This window comes from Heloderma suspectum, chromosome 1, assembly GCF_057233095.1.
Source record: "Heloderma suspectum isolate Gila_16-S chromosome 1, 16-S_ref, whole genome shotgun sequence".
In the NCBI taxonomy this organism is placed as follows: Eukaryota; Metazoa; Chordata; class Lepidosauria; order Squamata; family Helodermatidae; genus Heloderma; species Heloderma suspectum.
The window spans coordinates 265,652,409-265,676,372 of record NC_139458.1 but is presented as its reverse complement, the minus strand read 5'-3'; the positions used below and the strand labels follow the sequence as shown (position 1 = coordinate 265,676,372).

The following is a 23,964-nucleotide window of genomic DNA, read 5'->3' as shown; positions in this document are numbered from 1 at the left end:
GATTCAATGGCTGGGTTCAGACATTTGGAGATTTTCTACATGAGACTGTTAATCATTTTATCTACTTTTAGTTTCATGGCAGAATTAAGATCCAAGCTTTACACAATGAGCATTTCCTTTCCTGCTTTTCCACTATATGACCTCTAGGTGGAGCTGTGCTGTAGTGGAATAGTGGAAATACACCAGCAGAAACAGTGCTTTCAGGAATAATACCCCATTTTCCCCATTCTAAAAAAAACACCTGGGAAAGTGCTCTGAAAAAACTGAAGAAAAACTGGAGAATCACTACATTGACTAAAGAACCAGTAAACAACCATAAGTAAGGAATCACAAGCACAGAATAAATGTCTCATGTAGAAAAGCTACACAAGACATGGTTTGTTTGGAGCTGGCAACCCAGGATCCAAAAGCATAGTTCGACACAGTTTGTGCTAACAACTGCACTTTGATGTTATCTGAATTCGCAGATCACTGACAAGCCACAATTTGGGCTCTTGCTCAAAAGGTTGCTTCACCATCAAGTTGGGTGTGAACTTATGAAGCTAAGTCCGGAGCAGATGGAATATGCAGAGAGACAACCCATTCTAAACAGTGGCTTGCCTTTTGTACATTTAAGGTGTAATGTTTAGACAGAAAAATGTCCTACAACTCCCAGCATGCCCTGACATTTTTGTCTAAACATGCATAGGATTGCAGCCTTAGAAACTTAAACCACGGTGGGGCTTCTCAACTGTGGTTAACATGAAACATGGCTTCATGTTATGTTTGAACCCACATGCACTGAATACGTTTTAAATACACCTGGAAAATACATGTTGAATCTCTGAAACTGCCTTATACTGAATTACGGAAAGGGATGGTTTGCAAAATCCAGGCTGAAAAAGGTTGTTCAAGAGCACCCCTGAGAAAGAACTCTGTTTGAAATGGATTGGGCTCAATAAAAAAAAAACCCAGGCCATTTTTCTCATGCATCTGGAGGTTTCCTCCCCCACTTCCCCTGTGGTGTAGTGGAGTGAAGGCTCATAGGGTCAAAGCACTGGCACGATGACATCATCAGGCTTCCCAGTTCCTTCAGCGCTTAGCTCCAGTCTTCACAGTAGCTGAGGAAAAATGGATTTCCCCAGCAATATTGGTGTGAGCTATCCCTGTCCTAACACAAAGTATAATGTGGTGTCTTGTTGAATGGATAATTAAGACCCATTAGGTTTACAAAAGGCATATATAATACACACAGAGAGAAAGGTGGATCAACACAGCTTCCTGCATCTTCGGACTCTTCTTGGGGCATTGCCAAGGGAACTGTCACGATGAGCTCCTGCACTTCAAAATTTATCACTGCACCACTACTTGTAAGTGGTGACCTCCAGCTTCCAGTGCCCTGCTTATACTGAATTAGACCACTGGTCTATATTGCTGTGTCATCTACCTAGACTAGCCACTGAGCTATGAACCTTCCCCATCATTTGTAACCCCCAGGTGCATCCTTTCCACAGCCAGCTCTCCCAGAACTCTTAAATTCATCTGGTCTGACAGTCCAGTTGCCAACCTTGTTGCCAATTGCTAATTGCCAACATTAATCCAACATTCAGCGGATGGAATTCATCTTGGGTATAGTCTTGAGTGTTAATATATGCAATCATGTTATTAATGGATTGTAATGATAATGTGGAACAGTATTTTTCCACTTGATGGGCACCTAGCCTGTTTGGTAGTGGGTAGACTACATTCCCAGTTCAAAGCTAGTTTGATATGGTGTTACCTTAATGGGTTGTATCCAACTGTGTCCATTCACCAGTGGAATGAACACCGCCAGTGAAATGGACTCCCCTTTCCCCCTGCAGCGCCCCCCCCCTTCAGAAGATAGGAGTGCCTTTGAGAAGGTATGAGAGCATGTGGCGGGGAAGAGAGGAAGTCCACTTGTGTGATGTTGGAAGGAACTCAATGTCATTTTCCCCCCTGTAGTTCTGCTGGCTGGCTTGCAAAGTTTTGAGGATCAGACATATTTTCTGTAAATCATATTCTACAATGATGTGGCTATGCATAAGGTGTAGTGTTCTCTGACTCTTTACATTCTCTAGGGTAGAGTTGGATCAAAAGAGCCATGAGTGGAAGGAAAATAAGATACTAGCATTGTTCTGCAACAGCCTGTGCAAAAGTTCATGCAGCACTATAACAGGTTTTATACCAGTTTTCATGTGTCTACCCCTGCAAGAGGCTGTGCAAATTCTTTTGCAAGCAGAGGGCTTTGCATTTCCTTTCACTTTCTTCATGCAATACACCAGCACAAAGTGTAAAATAGCCCCTCCGAGAATGGAAGTACTCTCCTAGGAGCAGAAGGGCATTTGGATCCAACCCCATAATATGAAAGAATCCAACAAAGCATGGACAGTTTTAAAATTTTTGTGAACCGCCCAGAGAGCTTCGGCTATTGGGCGGTACAGAAATGAAATAAACAAATAAAAATAAATAAAATCAGGCTGCTGTGCCCCCTTGAGTTACAGCAAAACCAGTACTAGCAGTCAAAACACCTGGGAGGCTGGGGAAGAGAACTTCATTGCCACTTCCCAGTAGTCCTTTTCTGATGGAAGGGCCTCTTTGGACAGTGACTCAGCTGTGAACCATCTGGCCAAGTGAGAAGACCCCACCCCAAGATCCCAAACGGGATTTAACTGGGCTGTTATGACCCCTTGGAGGGCAGCAAGAATAGCATTAGCGGCAAGAGTAGGTCTACTTTCCTCCCTCCTCCCCAGTTAATCTTGATCTTGCTTTGGATCCAGTTGTTATGTCTTCATTAAGTGTGGTGAGCAGACTGGATTTAATTGTAACATCGAATCTATTAACATATGCCTTTGGAATCCTTGATTTTTACCTGTTTGAATTTGCTGACATCTCTCGCTGTTTGTGTTCAAATAGAATGGTGCATTTTGATTTTATGTTTATTGTGACCCTCTTGGGGCATGGATCCTAACAGAAAAGTGGCATATAAAGAAACCTGGCTCAGCACAACACAGAGAACTGTACACACAGCCAGCGGCATCCTTGACATTTAAATCATAGGAGTTTGCACTGCTGAAAAGACACACTGTTATGGGTTGCTGTTGCTCATGTAAATTGAAAGGTGGGATAGGCACATGGTGAAAGCTTCAAAGAACACTCTGGCTGCAATGGTTTTTTCTTTTATTTTCATTGGGCATATGGGGACCAAGTAAAAGTGCCCCAGGGACTACCGGTGAATCTTCTGCATCATTCCAACTTAATGGAATTTCCTTTCTTTTCAAAAGAATACTACAGTTTGGAGACCATGTCCCTTCCATTCATGGAAGGGGCTGAAATCCAGTGGAGGCTCCAACTAGAGGAAGTGGGGGAAGAGGCAATTTCTCTGGCTCTCCCTTCCTCTTGTAGCCCCTCACACCATCTCTCATGCTGTTCTGGAGAATGCCCAACACACCTCCAAAGCAGCTTTCCAGGGGAAAATGGGGGAGGAAGGAACTGGCAAAAAATCACCTCTGCACCCCTTTCTACCAGTGTGAGCAGAGTTCTGCTCATGGGGACTCTGGATCCAGCCCTATAAATGAGTTTCAGAAATGGTGATGGAATAAAGTTGAGAACATGCTGGTAGATTTGGTTGCTCCTGAAATTATTTTGGTTACTCCGCCAAACTGCTTCTAGTAATAACAATTTCCAAAGATGAGAGTCATGGTAGAGGGAATATAGTTGAATATATTTGCAAAATTGCTTTGTAAAGAACCTAATCTATATCCAAATGCCAAAATAAAGAGTCTGTCGAAAGAGGAATAAGAAAAAAATATGATGCACAACAACCTAATCACCCGGTTGGCGTGTAACATAAAGCCAAGATTTAGCGTTATGTACATGAGCAGGAATGTGCTTGTGCAATGTGCAGGACTCACACACTCTCTTCTCCCCCATGCGACTGGGAGAAGGAATAAACCAGAATTTCATTTCACTTTAGCAGATTCCTGGTTTGTTATGTGCAAACCAGGACTTGTGGTTTAAAACAAATGATAGTCAATTACTAAAGAAATCTCAAATCCTGGATTCATTTTCAGATTTATTTAGAGAACTAGTTTCTTTTAAGCCATAACCCAAAATCTGCTAAAGCAAAACGAAATTCTGATTTACCATTGCACGGGAGGAAGTAAAGGTAGGGGGGAGTGCACAAGCCTTGCACTTCTCATGGGATCATGCCTGTTTGTGTACATAATACTAAATTATGATTTAGCATTAAGGGTAAACTAGCCCAAGTAGAGCAAACCTCTATTTCTCAAATGAACGAAGTAACAAAACATACAGAAACTCCTAGAGTGAACAGTTTAATTAAGACACATACATACAACATTCTACTGATATTGCAAAAATGAGTTTATTCTGATAGAAGCAAGAGGGGAGCAGAGAGGGAGGGAAGCCCATTAGAACAAACTCTGATATGTACATAGCATTCTAAATGCAAAATATAAAACCAAATAAATTATTAAGCCCAGATATTTTGCTTTCAGTAATTTTAAATGTCAACGTTATGAATAATTTTTTTAGGACGCCTCCTACAGGGCTGCCCGAAGGGGAATCCTGCATCTTTAAATGTTGAGCAGCAGAGAGAGCTCACTCCTGAAATACTGCATCTGCTGAACTTTTCCCAGCTGTGTAGTACTGGCACAGTAAAGACAGAAAGCAGCACAGGAGCATGCTTCAGAACATGGAGTTGGCAACCTTGGATTAATCTGAAGTTTGCCTGAAACAATGGCTGACCTTAGACTGGATCAAAAATGAAATGTTTCACAATTAAAATAGAAATATAAAAGCAATGGTTGCAAAGCGCAGAAAATACTAAGTTGGTTGACAAGGAAAATGAAATTATTTCTGCATCTATAGTGCTTGACCCTTGATTGAGGGCAGAAAAAGAAGCATTATATTTTACTTGTAGACAGATTAATTTGACCACCCATGTCTTCTTTCTTTTTTTTGTGTGTGTAGAATGCACAGATTCAAATCCAACACTTATTCTCCATCTACTTTGCTCCTGCTTTATTACATAAGTATATACAGATATATCTGTTACCTTCCCAATTGAAAATTATTTATAATTTACATTCTTTAGCTTAGACTGACCTTTACCTTATAAGCTGCTTCTTACTCCATATGGTTCTGAACATCCATTGAGACCATTTACAAAATGTATTGCACTACAATGGTGCTGACCTTATAACCTCTGAAGTCATAGTCTTCTATTAACAAAAACTGGATCACAATCTAGCTCTTACAAGAAAACTGTTTTTTAATAAAGGACACTGAAAGGTCATGCAGATTTCATTTATTGGCTTTTGCAAAGCATTAAACTCACCCGCAGATTATTGAGCTTTTGTTTACAAATACAAAAATTCAAATGAATAGCTTGCTGATGTTCCAAAACAATTATTGCTGCTGGTTTTAAATATGGCACAATAAAATCTTGCACAACCTTTCCTCCTGTTTGTCCATTCAAGACTGTAGACACTTCAGTATATTTTGCTTGATCTGTTACATGAACAGTTGCCTGGTGCAAATCTGCAGATCAATGAAACTCCAGAGCTTTTTCAACTTCTTGGCGCGCCGATCAATGCCTTGCTGAATCAGTTCGTTCCTGTTGGAGATCTTCCTCACTTAACTGGGGCATTTGATAAATGGAGTTAATAGATGGCAAGTCAAATGGCTTTGGTATGTCTATTCTGAGCTCTCCTTGACGAACAACTACATAGGGCCTCAGGGTGTCTGCTGTTGCTTTCTCAAGCCCACTAACAAACTCCTGGAGATACTGGAAGAATGCAGTATAATTTTCTACCATCAGGTCAATCAATTTTTGGGTCTCAGTGATGAGCCTTGCATATGAATCAAAAAGGTACTCATGTGCCTCCTGTAGCTTAGCATTGACCTGTTTGTTTTGTTCAGCAGCACTCTTCTTAACAGCTTCAGACCAATGCTGGATCTTGTCATGAGCCATCTTAGAGTACTCCGTGACTTTTCCATGGTTCTCCACAAATTCATTTGCTTTTTCTGTCAGACGTACAACCAAATCAGAAGCATCACTAACACATTTGGTGTGCCACTCTATTACAGCATTGACAAAGCTCTTCAGCCAAACCAACACCTTCTCTTCCACTTCATAATATTTGATGGACCACCCAACTATGCTTGGGTCAAAATATTCCTTCCGCAGATCTTTCATAGTTTGCCGAACTTCTTCTAGCTTCCTGGAACTACTCTGCACGAAGTTTTGCATGAGGTTTTCGACATAAGAAGCCAAGTATTTTGTATCTTCTGCTAAGCTTTTCAGTGCTTGTACGGGCTTTGTAAACAGTTGTTTCGTCTGGTCTTTTACATATTCATAGTTTTGGGCTTGTAAATTTTTGATCAGCTCTTCCACTCGTTGGAAGACTTGTTGAACTACTACTTTTAGGTCTCTTAGGTGTTGTGCAAAGTCAATCTCCTGGAGACCAACAAATATCTGACTGACTTTCTTTTGTACATGTGTTATAAAATTTTTAATTTCATCAAGTATAGCACTACCTCTGATGATCTCGGTGGAAGATGGAATGTTAACCTCTAGCTCATTGACAAATGCAATCAAGGCATCAAAATATTCCTGCACTCTTGTGATGCAGAGGTCTGCAACTTTTGCTAACTTTTCAGTGGCCATCACATAAAGTTCTTCACCAGTGTGCTTTCCAGTGATTCCTGGCATCTGGAATCTTGTTACCTTGAAGAATTCAATGGTGGAGTCAATAAGACGCTTCACCCTTTCATGGTAATCCACTATTATATCCATAGTGGCATCATAAAACTTGGCTCTGATCTGGTCATAATCCATCTGATTGGCTTGGTCTGCAGCTTCATGATACAACTTTTGGGTTTTTTCCCTCATAATTTCATATTTCCCAGTGGCCTCATTGGTTACTTCGTGAAGCCTCTGTTCCAGTTCACTGATACTGTTCAAAGTGTTTCTGTAAGCTTTGTCAACATTATCTCTCAGGTTGCCCTTCAGCTTTAAGGTAGCTGTACTGATCTCCATCCCTGTATGTTCACGGTGGTACTTGTTAACAGCATTGTATAAAGCATCAGCCATTTTAGGCACCTTTTCTTTTAAACCTCTGACTAAGTCCATGGCACCATCCTCTTTCCAGTTGGCTTTGACTTGAATCAGTTCAGGATTTTTGAATGATATCTCACTTTTTAAGATATCGACATCTTTCTGCGGGTTCGACTGCAAATGTAAAGTACGTTTACAGGAAAGGTTATTCTCTGCTTTGTTATAAAAACAAGACATTCACTATTCAATTAAATAATTTGCCCTGATTTTACAGTCTACCAAAGACTGTGAAATAAAAAGTAATGTACATAAAAATATGTGCAAGTGCAAAATCATTCACCAATAACTGGGTACTGCTATTATGGCTGCTGTTTCATTATTTTATGTAGTACACATTTCCATGTACCATTGGGCTAATATCTACAAATTCTTATATACCAACCTGCTTGATGGTCTTAGATCCAAACTAGACTAAATTTGCTCCCTGTCACTTTCACTTGTGCTCAAATCAAAGTCTGTCCAGCCCTGTTTCCACAGTATCGTGTGGCTTAAAAAAAAAAAAAAATCCAAATGAACTGCCTTTTAATCTCTTCCCCCTCCCCTGCCCTTAACAGATAATATCCACCTGGGCTGAATCTACATATAGCAGTTATACCGTTATCATACCGTTATCGTAACCATTGGCACACATGACACCAATAGGCACCGATAGTTACGACAACGGTATGATAATGGTATAACTGCTATGTGTAGATCCAGCCCTGGAGTGGCTGGAATGCATGGCTATTGTCACACATGTTTAAAATGTGGCCACAAACTCCCCTACAAGTCATGCGATGTGATGATGTGTTGTCCGTCCCATGGGCGTTGTACAGAAAAAACGATGGCTGGTAGAACTGCTGATGTATTATATTCTGAAATGTTCTAATCGGCCTTGGGATGCAGCATCACATCTTGTTGCTTTTCTACCCACATCTTATAGACGTAATCCCTTAGAACAGCAGAGTGGTACGTTACTCAGACAGGCAGAGGAAGTTATACTGATAGGTGCTACAATGCCAGCTGCCTGCCTGCAAGGTAAACACTTCCTAGAGTTCTGCCTTGCACCGGTGCGGGAACCCTACAGCCTATTCACGAGTCAACGTTCTGGCTCATGGGATTAGGCCAATAATTGGATATTCATTCAAATGTTTAGTGTGCAAGTGTTTTTTTTTATATCTATGTATCAATATCCACCTATTCATCCATCTGTCTGCTTTTTCTTAAATGTTATATATTAACTTTCTTCTAGAACTAACACCAAAAGAAGATGTCCTTTTCATCATAGGGGATTGGAATGCCAAAGTAGGAAGTCAAGAAATAACCGGGATAACAGGCAAGCATGGCCTTGGTGTACAAAATGAAGCAGGACAAAGGCTAATAGAGTTTTGCCAAGAGAACATGCTGATCATAGCAAACACTCTTTGCCAACAGCACAAGAGGCGACTCTACACATGGACATCACCAGATGGTCAATATCGAAATCAGACTGGTTATGTACTTTGCAGCCAAAGATGGAGAAGCTCTATACAGTCAGTAAAAACAAGACCTGGAGCTGACTGTGGCTCAGATCATGAGCTGCTTCTTGCAAAATTTTGGCTTAAATTGAAGAACGTAGGGAAAACCACTAAACCATTCAGGTATGACCTAAATCATATCCCTTATGAATACACAGTGGAGGTGACGAATAGATTTAAGAGATTACACCTGATAGACAGAGTGCCTGAGGAACTATGGACCGAGGTCCGTAACATTGTTCAGGAGGCAGTAACTCAATCCATCCCAAAGAAAAAGAAATGCAAGAAAGCAAAGTGGCTGTCTGATGAGGCTTTACAAGTAGCTGAGGAAAGAAGGGAAGTGAAAAGCAAGGGAGAAAGGGGAAGATATATCCAACTGAATGCAGAGTTCCAGAGAATCGCAAGGAGAGACAAGAAGGCCTTCTTAAATGAACAATGCAAGGAAATCGAGGAAAACAACAAAATGGGAAAGACTAGAGATCTCTTCAAGAAAATCGGAGATCTCAAGGGAACGTTTTGTGCAAAGATGGGCATGATAAAGGACAAAAAAAGGCAGGGACCTAACAGAAGCAGATGAAATTAAGAAGAGGTGGAAAGAATACACAGAAGAACTATACAGGAAAGATCTGAATGTCCCTGATAGCCATGATAGTGCGGTCACTGAACTTGAGCCCGACATCCTAGAGAGTGAAGTCAAGTGGGCCTTAGGAAGCATTACTAACAACAAAGCTAGCAGAGATGACAGTATTCCAGCTGATCTATTGAAAATCCTAAAAGATGATGCTGTTAAAGTGCTGCACTCAATATGCCAACACATTTGGAACACTCAACAATGGCCACAAGACTGGAAAAGGTCAGTTTACATTCCAATTCCAAAGGAGGGCAATGCCAAAGAGTGCTCAAACTACCGTACAATTGCACTGATTTCACATGCCAGCAAGGTTATGCTCAAAATCCTACAAGCTAGGCTTCAGCAGTATGTGAACCAAGAACTATCAGAAGTACAAGCTGGGTTTTGAAGAGGCAGAGGAACTAGAGATTAAATCGCCAACATTCACTGGATCATGGAGAAAACAAAAGAATTCCAGAAAAACGTCTATTTCTGCTTCATTGACTATGCTAAAGCCTTTGATTGTGTGGATCACAACAAATTGTGGCAAATTCTTAAAGAGATGGGACTACCAGACCACCTTACCTGTCTTCTGAGAAACCTGTATGAGGGTCAAGAAGCAACAGTAAGAACCAGACATGGAACAACCGATTGGTTCAAAATTGGGAAAGGAGTATGACAAGGCTGCATATTGTCGCCCTGCTTATTTAACTTATATGCAGATTACATCATGAGAAACGCTGGGATGAATGAATCACAGGTTGGAATTAAGATTGCCGGGAGAATTATCAACAACCTCAGATACGCAGACGATACCACCCTAATGGCAGAAAGCAAAGAAGATCTAAAGAGCCTCTTGTTGAAGGTGAAAGTGGAGAGTGCAAAAGCTGGTTTGAAACTCAACATTAAAAAAACTAAGATCATGGCATCTGACCCCATCACTTCCTGGCATATAGAAGGGGAAGAAATGGAAGCAGTGACAGATTTTATTTTCTTGGGCTCCAAGATCACCGCAGATGGTGACTGTAGCCATGATATTAAAAGACATTTGCTCCTTGGGAGGAAAGCTATGGCAAACCTAGACAGCATAGTAAGAAGCAGAGACATCACCTTGCCGACAAAGGTCCATATAATCAAAGCTATGGTTTTCCCAGTAGCAATGTATGGCTATGAGAGCTGGACTATAAAGAAGGCTGAGCGCCAAAGAATTGATGCTTTCGAACTGTGGTGCTGGAGAAGACTCTTACGAGTCCCCTGGACTGCAAGGAGGTCAAATCAGTCAATCCTAAAGGAAATCAACCCTGAGTGCTCATTGGAAAGACAGATACTGAAGCTGAAGCTCAAATATTTTGGCCACCTAATGTGAAGAGAAAACTCACTGGAAAAGACCCTTATGCTGGGAGAGATTGAAGGCAAAAGGAGAAGGGGACGGCAGAGGATGAGATGGCTAGATAGCATCACTGATGCAATGAATATGAATTTGGGCACACTCCGGGAGAGAGCGGAGGACAGGAAGGCCTGGCGTGCTATGGTCCATGGGGTCACAAAGAGTCAGGCATGACTGAACGACTGAACAACAACATATATTAACTTTCTCTTATCCAGTCAAGCCTTTTGAATAAAGTAGACTATGTATTTCAAACAAATGATTGACTGCCTGACTGAATATGTGGGACGAGCTAGATTAGTTTGGATGGGACTATTTATTAGGCCGACATTAGAAGAGCAAGTCTTGGTCTTCCCCTCTTTCTCCTCAGCATCACTGCCTGAGAATTGGCAGTGCTACAGCGTTACAAGGAGAAATGCTTGGGTAGTATCCAACGTGGTCCTTGCGCAAATGGCCCAGGGGTGGCAGTGGCATGCATGGGGGTGTCCCTGTCGTTGGCACGTGTGACCCCTACTGGCAGTGCCGGCGGTGATGCAGGGCTTCCGGGGGGGAAGTGCCACAAGGAGCGGAAATGTTCCTTTCTGGAAGGGGGGTGATCTGCCCCTTCCATAAACTAGCATTTCTGGTCATTGCTGAGCTTCCCCCAGAAGCACTACATCTCCACCACTGTTGGTAGCAGCTGTGAGTGCCCACTGGGAACTGGTGGTGCTTGATGCCAGCGGTAGGTCCTCATGGGAGCCTACCCAACGTGTGGAGGAGAAAAGAGGGAAGCACAATGCTGTGGCAAAGGGAAAGGCCAACTCCAGAAGTTGGGTTTCTCCACCACAGCACTAGTAATACATTCGCGATCTTGGATCCAGAGTAAGTTAGTTGAACATAGGTCCCATTGAAATCACACAAGTTGACTTGGTTGTCAACTTCCTGACTGTTAGAGCAATACGACAATGGAACCAATTACCTAGGGAGGTGGTGGGCTCTCCCACACTGGAGGCATTCAAGACGAGGCTGGACAGCCATCTGTCAGGGATGCTCTGACTTGGATTCCTGCATTGAGCAGGGGGTTGGACTCGATGGCCTTGTAGGCCCCTTCCAACCCTACTATTCTATGATTCTATGGTTGTGACCTAAATCCCATGGATTTTGGTGGGAAGTAAGTTCAACTAACTTAGGTCTGGATCCAATCTATTATATTTAAGCAAGGGTTCATATTCTAATTTTAGACTTCCCTACCTGAGTTTGGTAGAAAATCTTGCTCTTGAGAATATCGGTGTCCAGATTGATAAGAAAGCTGAGGGTGCCAGCGGAAGGAGAAGATACCGATGTAGCAACCTTTGAGCCATCTCCTTGGAAATGCACTTGAACATCAGTGAAGGTTGGGCTGGTGATGTCCAGAGAAGCTGTGTGGGCAAAATTTCTAAAGTAGCCACAAACAGATCAGAGAAGAGATAAATTAATTACTGTTACAATTTAAAATGGTAACTGCATTTAAAGAAATGCATATTGTGGAATTTTTTAAATGAAACTCATTTTCTTTGGAATGCCATCTCCAGAGAGGCTTGCCTGGCACCAAATTTGATGTCTCTCTTTGGCACCAGGAAAAGACCATGTTATTTGCCCAGGCCTTTTAGAAGCCTTTTAAATGTTTTAATAGGTGTTGCCTGTTTTTCTTGGTTTTTAAAATTCATTAGCTGTTCTGCTGTTTAAATGTTACTGGGTTGCAACCAATGGAGGTTTTGCACTACTGGAAAGCAGTTCAGCTGAATCAGCTCACAGATAACGAAGCACCTGATTTCTGTCAGTCTCCTCTTCCTGTTGCAAGTCACTGTTCCGAATCCCATACTGTTCAAGAGGGTCCTCTAGCCTGCAGGAGCAGCTTCTCAAGAAGGCATGGGAACTTCATTGGGTAAGGTAAATTGGCAAAAATTAGGTGCCCTAGGTTGCACAGAAATGCTTTCTGTTACCCCAAAGCCACCATTAGATACAACCCTTAAGTTCATTTGGTTTTATCTGATTGCTTTTTTTCATCAATTTGGGAACCCTGCTGGGTAAAGAGCAGGGTGTAAATTCCTGCATAAATAAGGAAATATAATAATAAATACTTTCCACAAATATTAGATAGCATGACTGAGCTAAATAGCATCACGTTGACCCTAGCTTAAAGAAGGACAGAAGGAAACACTCCGTGTTTAATTTAAAAGAATTAAAAATTAAAATGAACGAAGCATGTTTGGGTGGCTTCGTCTTTTCTTGTTGCAGCAGGAGGCAGAATTGGGTTATCCCCCAATTAGTCCACATACTTCATTCATGCAGGGGTCAATCTTTGTACGCAGAGGCTTTTTGTACATGCATTTAATTTAGGGTGCAATCCTATACATGTTTAGACAGAAAAATGGCTGGCTGGGAAATGCTGGGAGTTGTAGGACTTTTTTCTGTCTAAACATGCATAGGATTGCATCATTACTTATAGATTTATAAGTTAAGCCTGCTTTTTTACTAAAGTCTCCATAGGGGTTCACAACATAAATAACATTTTATCATGTTAGCTATTGTACTTTAACATTTAAAATAGGATCAATACGAAAAAAAGACAGTGTGAGGCAGGAGGCAGCATTTAAAGCAGCCACACCCAAAGGCCTATAATAATACAAAAACCTGTCAGGAAAAAAAAAAGTTTTGAGAGTCCTCCTAGAAGGAATGACTGAGTGGAGCTGGCATACTTCCACTGGGAGGGAAGCCCATAATGGAGGGGCCACTCCTAAAAAAGCCTTATTGGAACTTATGATACAGTCTCACCTTGGGTGGTGATGGAACCCACAAATGGGGTTTCCAAATCTGAAAGCACATGAGGCACATATGGGTTGGAGCTGACTCCTTCAGACATGACTCCCACGGAGGGTATTCCCTTCCCTCATCAATTGTGCGGCAGTGCTCAGGACTCAGGAGCACACTAGGTGACAGGGCAAGCACCCATTTTACAGTGTAGTTCAGTCCATTAGGATTCTACATATATGGCATACAGTTCGTCATTTGATTTACTGATATGTTGACCAAGAGAAAGAGAGTCTTTACCTGTATCCTTGTACAGTAAAAACGTCTCTGTAGTTTGCACTCAGGTCGCGATGTGCAAAGGTGCCTTGAGTATTTACTGTGAAGCGGCCGCCTTCATATACATAGGTAGACTCACCTGGAAAGGAAAGGTTTCACATAGGTGGAATTAGAATGTAAGGAAATATTGCCTGCATTGAGAGCCTAGGTCTCCAACACCATACACTCAAGATCTCACTGCGGGTTAAATATTCTCTGCACCGTATGGAGCAGTTTCTGCCATTGATTTCTTAAATTTTAAAGGAACTGCTGCAGTTTAGAGAGCTAGTGTCATGGAGAGACTGAACAGTGAACCAGAAGGCTCCATGCAAATCTCCCTTCAGCCATGGATGGCCTATCTTTTATCCTTAGTCCCCGCCCCCCAGTCCCTGCTTCCCAATCAGCAACGTGCGATTAATAATGCTGACTACCTTGTGCTGTCCCCACCTCCAAAGTCCCCATGCACGCCGACACTGCCCACTCCACCCCAGTCTATGGCTGAGTGCACTTAGAAGCCTCTCCACAATCAGGCACCATGGTTGCTCAGGATTCCTGATCATGGAGAGGCCTCTTACATGCATCCAGCTGAATGGACTTGGAATCTCCCTTCATTTTTCATGCTCAATGTGCAAAGGTGGCTGTGGAGGAGGTGGTGCCAAAGTGCACAAGGACACTGGAAGTGGGGCCAGTGCACATAGCCCCACACCCCCTACACAGTTTGTGCCCTCATGTGTTCTATCTGAATGTCTAAACTGGGCTTATGAGGTAGTTGTAAGGATAACTGAGACAACACAAGACTGTATTATAGGAGATGTTCTATATAAATGCTAAGTATTATTATCAACTAGATAAAACAATATATTTTCCTTCTGTAATATAATACTTTTATTTCATTGGTTTGGTATAGCAGGTTCATATTTTACTGAAAGACAGTGGCTTGGATCCCAAGAAAGATAAGTATCTCGATCCCTCATCCCTTGCAGCTGCCTGCACTCTCTCGGGGTGGGGACAACGCATGGACAATGCAAGGGCTATTGCGGGAGAGGCAGTTACCCCAAATTGAGCAGAAGCACTTCTGTTCATGGATAGGCATTTGGGAGGGGGCTGCAGGGGGAAGTGGGAATGGGACACTTCCCTTCCATGGACTTCCTTCCATTCACTTATTTTACGATCCAAGCCACTATGTTCAACCCCAAACTGAAAAAATAAAAAAGGGAGGGGATAATAACCTTACCATCTAGATCATACTCCAGAAATTGCAGGGGTGAATTTGCAGTAAAATCAATGGAATGTTGGAAAGAATCCTCGTTGTTCTTCAAATCTGTTTTCCACGTGGCACTGTACAATGGGGAAGCAACCTTGAAAGAACCAGCCCAAACTCCAAATTTTGGAACGTAAATTCCAGCAGGCAAAGCGATTTTAAAAGCTGGGATTTCAATCTGCTGCTCAGGGATTGTAATCGTAGGCAGATCAAAGTCAGCTATTTTATTGGCTACAGCATTGAGATCCACAGTCATATCACCAAGAGAAAGGGTCTTTGGAAGAGTAAACTGGGATACAGTTAATAGATACTCGGGTACAGTCAGTTCAAGATAGGGAATTTTATATTCTTCCAAGTTAATGTACCTGGTTACTACATCTAACTGGGGAACCTGTATTTTTGGCAGTGAAGGCAAACTGATGTCAAATGGTAGTGTGGTCAGCCTTTCGGGGACTTTGATCTCACGTAGGTCAATGGTGTAAGATGGAACTTGCAAAGTCGTAAAAGGAACACTAAATTCTGGAGTTGTGAGAGGATTTTGAACTTTCAGTTCAATTTCAGGAATTGTGAATGTAAATCCATCTTCCAGTTGGTTCACATTTAAGGGGATAAAATACCCATCCTTATTTTTCATGTATACTATGGATGTTGATGCATTTAGGTATTGCCTCTCTTCAGCACTAGTGGTGAGATCCAGCTTCAAGATATTCCATAGGCTCCTATCATAAACTGGCAGGACAAGGTGTTTGAGGAAATTCAAATGCCCTCCCAAAGATCCTGACAAGTCAAACTGAACTTTTGTGTTGTCATTTGCTAACTCTAAGCCATGTCCAAGGAACAGAGAAAGGATTTGGCCTTCACTGTTCCAAACAATCTTCTGATTTCCATTATTGGTGGCAATTAAAAAGGCATGGTTAACTGAAGTCTCACCAAGGAAATTATTTGGCTGGGCAACTTGTATCTGAACAGCAGCTGACTTACTTCCTGGAGCTAGTTCCAAAGTTACTTTGCAGTTCTGATTTCCTTTACTTGTAACAATTGGATGATAATGTAAATGATTTTCTCCACTGTGTTCCCATACTGCATAAAGACGACGGGTAGAGGCTTCAATGGCAACATTTTCTTTCATATCAAAATTCCAGATTCTATCTATGTTAGAACTAATCTCAAGCTTGACTGAAGACCGAGCAGCTTTAGCGTTTAAGTAGGCATTTGCTTCATGATTCAGCTTTCCAGAAAATGGTTTTCCCTTGTGAAATACTCCATTGATGAAACTGTTGGTTGATGTATCGACAGATATGTAAGATACAATGCTTTCTAGAGTTATCCTGTTAACAACTCCTCCTTTAGCATTGGCACCATAAGTATCCAAATCATAATTTAAATTAATAGCTGAAGAGATTATTGGTTTTGATTTAGTATTTCCTTTAAGTTCCTGCCCAAAATTCACAATTAAGCCTGGTACATTTATTTTTGTTGTGGTTGTCACTGAGGCATCTATGTTTCTCTTTGTGAGACTTATAGTACTGTCATGTTTTCCCCCTATAAATTTATTGTTCAGGGATAGTGCAGTTGCTAGCTTCAAACCCCTCTTCCTTGTGAGACTGGTTGTTCCATCCAATTTATACTGCAGGGCATCAATCACAGAAGAGGAGGATGAACCCAACCGAGCAATGATATCAGATTGGTTAAAAAGCCCGGCATTTATGTTCAGGGTAATAATGCTAGATTTAAATGAAAAGTCATAGGTAACATTTCCCAATGCTGGAATATAGATTCTGTTGGATGGGGTGTGTGCTCGATATCTGGGAAGCTTAAGTGTCCGCAGGCCTTGAGGAATGTGAAGGACTGGTAGCTCCAGTGATGGAAGGACTAACGTATATGATGGCACTGAAAACCCAACAAGCGGGACTGTGAAACCTGGGGTGCTCATTTCTTTTGGGATCATGTAGCCAAAAGCTGGGAGCTCTGCTGTAAAGGGAGAAACCTCAATGTTGACCACTGGAATGGTGTAGCCAGGAATTCTCAAGATCTGTGGGACTCGGTTGACTGAAGTATCCACTTTGTATTTGTCAAATCTGGTTTTGGCTTGGTTATATGACTCTGTAAGTGAAGCTAAGGTGGCATCCCTACCACTTTCAAAATGCCTGTTGAAGATCACAATGTAGCTATTGAGTGCTCTATGCACTCCATCTAAAGGAATGTCAAAAGAGTGCATATCTTTGTTCTTCTTGTACTGGGCTTTTAGATTTAAATCGAATGATTGCTTTGTGGTCTTCAGTAAATTCTTCAACCCTGTTTCCTCCCACAGAGAGTATTGTTGCACGTGGGGTGTCCTGATGCCAATGTAGGGGACCGATTGTTCAGGAAATGAAAGAGGAATGTTGAGGAAATCCAAGTTAGCATCACCGTTCATGGATACAGAAGCTTCAATGCTATCTTCATTGTTACTAGCAGACATATTATGAGCATATTTGTATTGGTTAAATCTTCCCACAGCTATCCAGCTGACTTGCTGAGTGGAAGGATTCAGCACCAGCCCATAGTTATTCAGGAACTCAATTTTGCCAACTATTTTCAGTGGGAAGCTAACTTTTACATTCATGTCATTATTTGTTGATGTGTTAATTTCAAAGGGCTGTACCAAGAAGGCCACATCATTGTTTATAGTACCAGAGATACGTCCGCTCAGCTTAGCATTATGTGTGCCCTGTAGTTCTATTTTCAGCTCTGCAAGATTCACTGTCCCTTGTAGATTTAAGGTACTACGTCCCAGTTGTGGAGATTCTACTGCAGATTCAACCTGAAGCCTTGCAGAACTTGGTAAATTATATTCATATTCCAGTCTTTGGTTGACCTTCAAGTATTTATCATTTATCCTATTTTCTGCCACAAATGAAGCTACAGATCCTCCTACACTGAAACTGATTGTTGATGCATGGGTTCCTTCATCAGAGTAATCACGAGTAGCCCATTTCCAGTCTCCTTTACCAATAGAAGTAACTGATATACGTCCTGCTTCCAGTTCTGTTTTTATTTCATTGCTTAATTCAGCTTGGCTGGTGAACTGGGCCTTTGGAACATTTAGCCTGTGTGTGTATGTTGTCTTGCTCTCCATAGAAATCTTCTTCTGCACGTTGACCATTAACCTATTGTGCAGTTCTACAGCATTTCGTGCAGTACGGAAATTTGCGGTGGTTTCAGCATTACCTTGAACAGAAGCCCTCGAAAATGTTATTTCACCTGTATGATCAGCTTTAAGGTACAAGTGGGAGAACTTCAGGATGTCTCTTAGGACTAACCGCTGCATCTCAGGAGCCAAAAGGTGTGCATCTGCATTCATGGTAAAAGCAAAGTAGTTTAGTTTGGATGTCGCTACAGCTGAAACAGAGGCCACAAATTCGGGGCTGTGGTCAAAAGCAGTTACATTCTTAAAATCAACATTAGTAGTCAGTGTGAAGAGGGGAGAGGCAAGTCTGAAAGCACCAGACAGTTTTCCAAATGTAGGGACAGTCACAGAGTCTGGAATACGTGGCAGCTGGACTTCTGGCACATTGATACCTTCGAACTGGAATTCATTCAAATTGAGCTTTGGGATCAATAACTGAGGTATTTGTAGCTCAGGCAAATTCATTTCTGGAAAGGAAAAGTCAGAAAAAGACATATCTTTCATCCTTAGATCTTGGAAATACACATCAGCTGTTGGCAGCTGAAAGTCACTCGTCATTATTTGATCTATTGTCTTCACAACCTTCAATTTGATTTCATTCAAATCAACTGTATAGGAGGGAACTTTAACGGTATTTAGAATGGTAAACTCAGGAGTAGCAAACCTTACTGGAATTCTGATTTCTTTTAATTTCTTGAGATTTACCTGATAAGAAGGGACATACAGATCGGTTAATGGAATAATAAAACCTGGAGTTTGAAATGTTGCTTCCCGTAGGGCCCGGAGGCTGACTTCAAAAGCAGGCATGTTGATTATGCCTGTTCTGATTTCAGGAACTTGAAAACCGGTTTCAACAAACTGGTTCAAACTGTCAGCAATGTTTTTAACATTGTATTGCTCAGCTAAAAGAGTTATCTTCTTTGAGGCAGTGTTCCACTGCTCAACAATATAGCTGATTATGGTATTGTACAACTGGCTTGCCTTCTCAAGATGTCTCTGGCATTCTCTTGGGATGTCCATTTGATAAATTCTATCACGTGCATCTTCCAGATAATCACATATCTTAATTCTCAGTTCATTTATTGCTGTAGAGCGTAGGAGGTCGTTGAACCAGTCAACTATTACAGCAAGTCTAGTGTCTTTTAATTTCTCGACGTATTGAGAAACCACGGCATTTACTTCTTTGATGTATTGTTTTGCTGCTTCCACTTTCTGTGGTAGCTCTAAGGCTCTGATTTCATCATTGATTTTCTGTGTTGCCTCACGAATTTTATTGTTTGTTTCATCTACAAACTTGTTGTAATCAAAGGACTTCAGCTTCATTATAATAGTATCAAGTAAATTGTTGATTTCTTCCACCAGATTTTTGAAATCAAATGTCTGGAGCTGCTTAACAGCATCATCAGTGAATTTCAATACTTGACTGAAGGATGATTTCATGTCAATTTTTCTCAGTGAGATGGTTAATTTCTGGACTGTTTCTATGATTTTCTGTTGATTAGACAACTCTATCATCTTGTCCATTAGAACTTTGGCCTGCTGATCAACTTTATAGTTTACAATAAGTTCGCGCATTTTGGCTTGGAGGACATTGATCTTCTCAGATACTTCATAGTCCTCCATAAAACCTAGAATCATATCTTTGATGGTTTCAAGGATTTGATTAATTTCTTGAAGTGGGAAGGATGCTTCCAGATTTTTAATAAGTGTTCTGAAGTCAATTTCTTCCACTTGCTGCTTCAAACGCTCTGCAATATGTTGGACATCTATACTCTGAATCTGGTTCTTCAGTTGATCTAATTTTTCTTGCACCTGAGCTTTGATTTTATACTTAGCATCTATATTTTGCACCCAAGTTGCAGCATTGCTTCCTATCTGGCTAGGGTCATACTGAGAGATAATAGATTGTAATTCTTGAATAGTATCAATCATTGTTGTGCTGATTTTGTATTGCCTATCTATGACTTTCATTTTTTCAACAATTTGCTCAATAAGTTGTACAATAGCTGCCCGCAAGTCATAGCTCTCCCTGATATATTTTTCAGCTTCTAGCAGGAATGTTTGCAGCCGAGATAAAGCTTCTTGAAGATTTGTTTGGGCATTTTCCAAAGCAAGCTGAAGATCATCCACTGTTATGCTATAATCCTTTGTGAAAGCATCCAGTTTCTCTTTTAGGTTGTTCACTTTACTTTCCAAATTGAAAGTGTTCACATAGTCACTAACCTGCTGGGGGAGCTTATCTAATGTTGCTCTGTATTTTCTCACAAACTGATCTATATTTGCACCCCTCAGGTACTTCTGCACAGACTTCAGTACAACTAAAACGGACTGCCGGATTTGCTCATAATAAGCTGGTAGCTTTTCCAAGATGGGTAGATTGATGACATGAACATTCGCATTCTTATCATAGGTCACAGAAAGAGAGAGACCAAATTCTTGGGGCTGGGCTATACTTCCCCTTAAATCAAATGTATCAATTAGATTGACTCTTTCAGTATTCGTGAATGGTATATTTATAGGGAAGTCCAGTACAGAAAGGTCTGCTAAAGTTTGTCCACTCAGCTTCACACCAATGGTTTTAGCATCATTAAAAGCACTAAGTTCTTGGTTGTACACATTATTGTTCAGTTCAGTCTTCATTATCCAGCTGCTTTTTTGTTCAGATGGAGTGAAAAGGACAGTGGCTTTGTTATCAAGTGATGTCTTGTATGTTTTTCCAGAGTTTAGCTTGTGGACAGTGGATCCCTGATAATCATGGGAAAACGTGAAAGTAATGGGTTCCACATGTAGCAGGAATTTGTTGTATAGCCGCCCTGACTGCTCTCCCAAGACCAAGAGTCGTCCGTCAGCGTTTGTATGCACATCAGCAGTGACACTAAAAGGGGCTGCAACAGATCGTATTTCGTTAGAAAAAGTTAAGAATTTTGATTCACAGTTTGTGTTGACAGTGACCATAGAGGAGAGTCCTGCGATGTTCACAGTTACTCTGTGGGTTAGAGCTGCACCTTGAATGTTTGCAACTGTGCCTGTCTTCAAATTTGTCAGCAGATCTGCATAGGTGAAGGTGTAGGTATGCTTCACCTCGTCGCCATTATAAGCACCTTTCACGTTGCCATCCAGACTGACCTTCAGAGGCTCAAGTTGCAACCGGGCTTTGTTGTTTACATTGGCACTGCCGTATTTTAAGTCATTGTTCACGTTGGCTGTGAGAGAATAGGGCTGCAGCTGGAAGTCCAAATGGTGCTTGTGGGACTTGTCCAGGCTGATGGTATGATCTAAATTTGAAGCGTAAGTCAGGGACAAGCCGACAACGTTCAAGTCATGAGTTTGTTCAAGCTTCATTTCTTTGTAAGACCCCATCAAGCTGTTTGAAAACTTGAGTCCTCCTTTATTCACTCTGAAGTTTAAAGTGTTTGTGCTGTCCATATCTGAAATGCTGCCTTGATATACACTTATAAGCATTATTTCTGTGAGAGCAACTTTTCCATCCAAGTCAAATTTTGCATTGTGTTTCCCGAATCGTCCATTAGCATTAATCTTTGTTGAGGCACCTGACATGCCAATGTGGGCATTCATTTCATTCTCCAGCATCAGTAGGTTGAACTGCAGTTTTGTTGTTGCACTGCTGGCCAGACCATCCTGGTTAATACTTAATGTGGACTTGTGTTCTGCTTTGTTTCTTTCACCGCTCACTGACACATGGCTAATCAATTCAGCACCTCGGTTATTAGCAGAGCCTGAAATCAGGGCATAACATCGGTTTTTTATGTAACTGGCCTGGTACTCAGAGCGAAGTACAGCCCCTTGCTTGTCCAGAGTAACGTCGAACTTATTGAGAGCTGCAAAGTCCCTGTGGTTTCCAGCTGTCTCAGATGACAACTTCAGCTGGCTGTTTTGATACTTCAAGGAAGCAGTGTTAGTCAGAAAGCCATTCTGTACATTCGAGACAGATGTGATTGTCCATGCATCTTCAGTATGTCTGCCAGTAATCTGGTTAGTAGCCTGAAGGAAGGAAGAGTCAAACTTCAGATTTGATGCCCCTGTCCACATGAGCTTGCTTGTATCATAGGTGACTGACTGTCTATATGTGGTTTTAGCAAAGGCTGAAGCAACATTTAGTTGCCCTTCCAGGTCTACATTTGCAACCAATAAGTTGTTGCTGTCTTTGGAGTCTTCGTGGACAGATAGAGAAAACTGAGCACCCAGGGGGCTGGAAGTCTTGAATGTAAGAGCACTTCTACTCGTGGGACTGAGACCAAATTTTGCCGCCTTGCTGTATTGAAAATGAGAGTCGAGGAGCCCATGTTGCAGCGTGTTTTCATAATCACAGGTGAAGTCGTTCTGGTCCAAACTTACTCCTCCCTGACCTGAAATAAAAAGGAATAGAGAAGATAAAATTAGAACTGGCACCATAAAAATGTTAAACAACAGAGGCAACTGTGACTTTCAAATGACTACTCACGCATTTCTTCTGTAAGCCAAAGGGCTTGGATTTCAAGAAACATGAAGCTTGAACTCGTGCATGTTTACTTGGAAGCACATCACAGTTTGTTCGAAGGGACTTTCACCCAAGTAAGTGAGCATAGGGTTGACTCAAATTGGTTTTAAAACCCACTACATTTACAATCAAATATGTGGGCTTTAGTCTTGTAAGGCTGCAATCCTATACACACCTACTTCCATGTAAGTCTCACTGATTTCAATGGGGCTTGCTTCTGAGTAGACATATAAGATTGCATTGTCCCACTGAAGTTTAAAACAGGGGAGGCAGAAAGCAGATCTCCAGATTTACTCAAAGCATTCCTGACCACAGGTCATGCTGACAGGAGCTTCTGGAAGTTGAAGTCCAAAAGATCTGAAGATCTACTTTCTGCCCCCCCTGATCTAAAACACACAGTTAATATACCACCTTTTCCGATTTATGAACTAGACTGTAATTCAGCTTACGTTCAAGTCTGTTGGCTTAATTGGGTTGTGACTGTAGCAACCACTGAAGGAAGTTCATTTCAAATCTGTAGCATTTACTTCCTCACAAGATTAGCTTTGTTTATCTTAGATTTTAGATAATGGGTGCTTATGGAATATATATGCTTATGCCTTTTACATGAAGTCTGTTTTGTACATTCATAAAAAATATTAAAATATTTTAAGATAAATGAGCAAGAAAGCTATCCTAACACATAGCTGGGAGTAAGGAGATAGTGATACTTCACTCCGCTAGAGAGCTGAACCAGTGTGGTACAGTGGATAATGAGCTGCACCTGAATTATGGATACCTGAATTCAACTCTCCCCTCCCCCATTGAGTGTGTTCAGATGTAACACTAAACTATAGTTTAGCTTTACGTGAACGAGCTCCCCACTCCCCTCTCCTCCAGTGCAGCTGCAAAGAGGAGATTAGAAGCTTTTGCTTCTGTTTTCAACTAACCACAGTTTGCCATTATATGCACATCTGAACAAACTGTAGTTAGTGTTAACTGTGGTTTAGGCAGCAAGACAGCTTCAGACAATGGTTTTTGATCCGGAGTTGTTTCTTTAAACCAGGGGTGCAAACCTTTTCGGCCCTGAGGGCTGCATCTGGTGTCCGTTGGGGGCTACATATATTTGTACACGGACACACTCTTCCCTGCACCCATCTCGCCTCCCTGCCCACTGGGATCTCAGGGTGGGGGGAGGTAAAAGCCTTTACCATACCCCAATGATTGCCACCAAGATTACTGATTCTCTGTTGCTACTAGCAGTGGGAAAAGGTGATCTCCGAAGCCAGGGAACAGAATGTTTTCCCCACAGCCAAGATGATCAGGGGAACAGTGGGTG

The 23,964-nt window shown here is 41.6% G+C and overlaps 1 protein-coding gene across 1 annotated transcript in view; it reads right to left on the bottom strand.

Moving 5' to 3' along the window:
- Positions 1 to 3,190: 3,190 nt before the first annotated feature.
- The window catches only part of APOB (apolipoprotein B), a 41,000-nt gene continuing 20,226 nt past the window's right edge, over positions 3,191 to 23,964 (bottom strand). Inside the window, exons 13-16 of the mRNA XM_084811406.1 lie at positions 14,953 to 22,515; positions 13,704 to 13,818; positions 11,865 to 12,048; positions 3,191 to 7,255 (exon numbers count right to left, since the gene is read on the bottom strand). Coding sequence (XP_084667532.1) covers positions 5,612 to 7,255; positions 11,865 to 12,048; positions 13,704 to 13,818; positions 14,953 to 22,515 — 9,506 coding nt within the window. The 3' untranslated portion in view covers positions 3,191 to 5,611. The remainder of the gene's footprint in view (positions 7,256 to 11,864; positions 12,049 to 13,703; positions 13,819 to 14,952; positions 22,516 to 23,964) is intronic.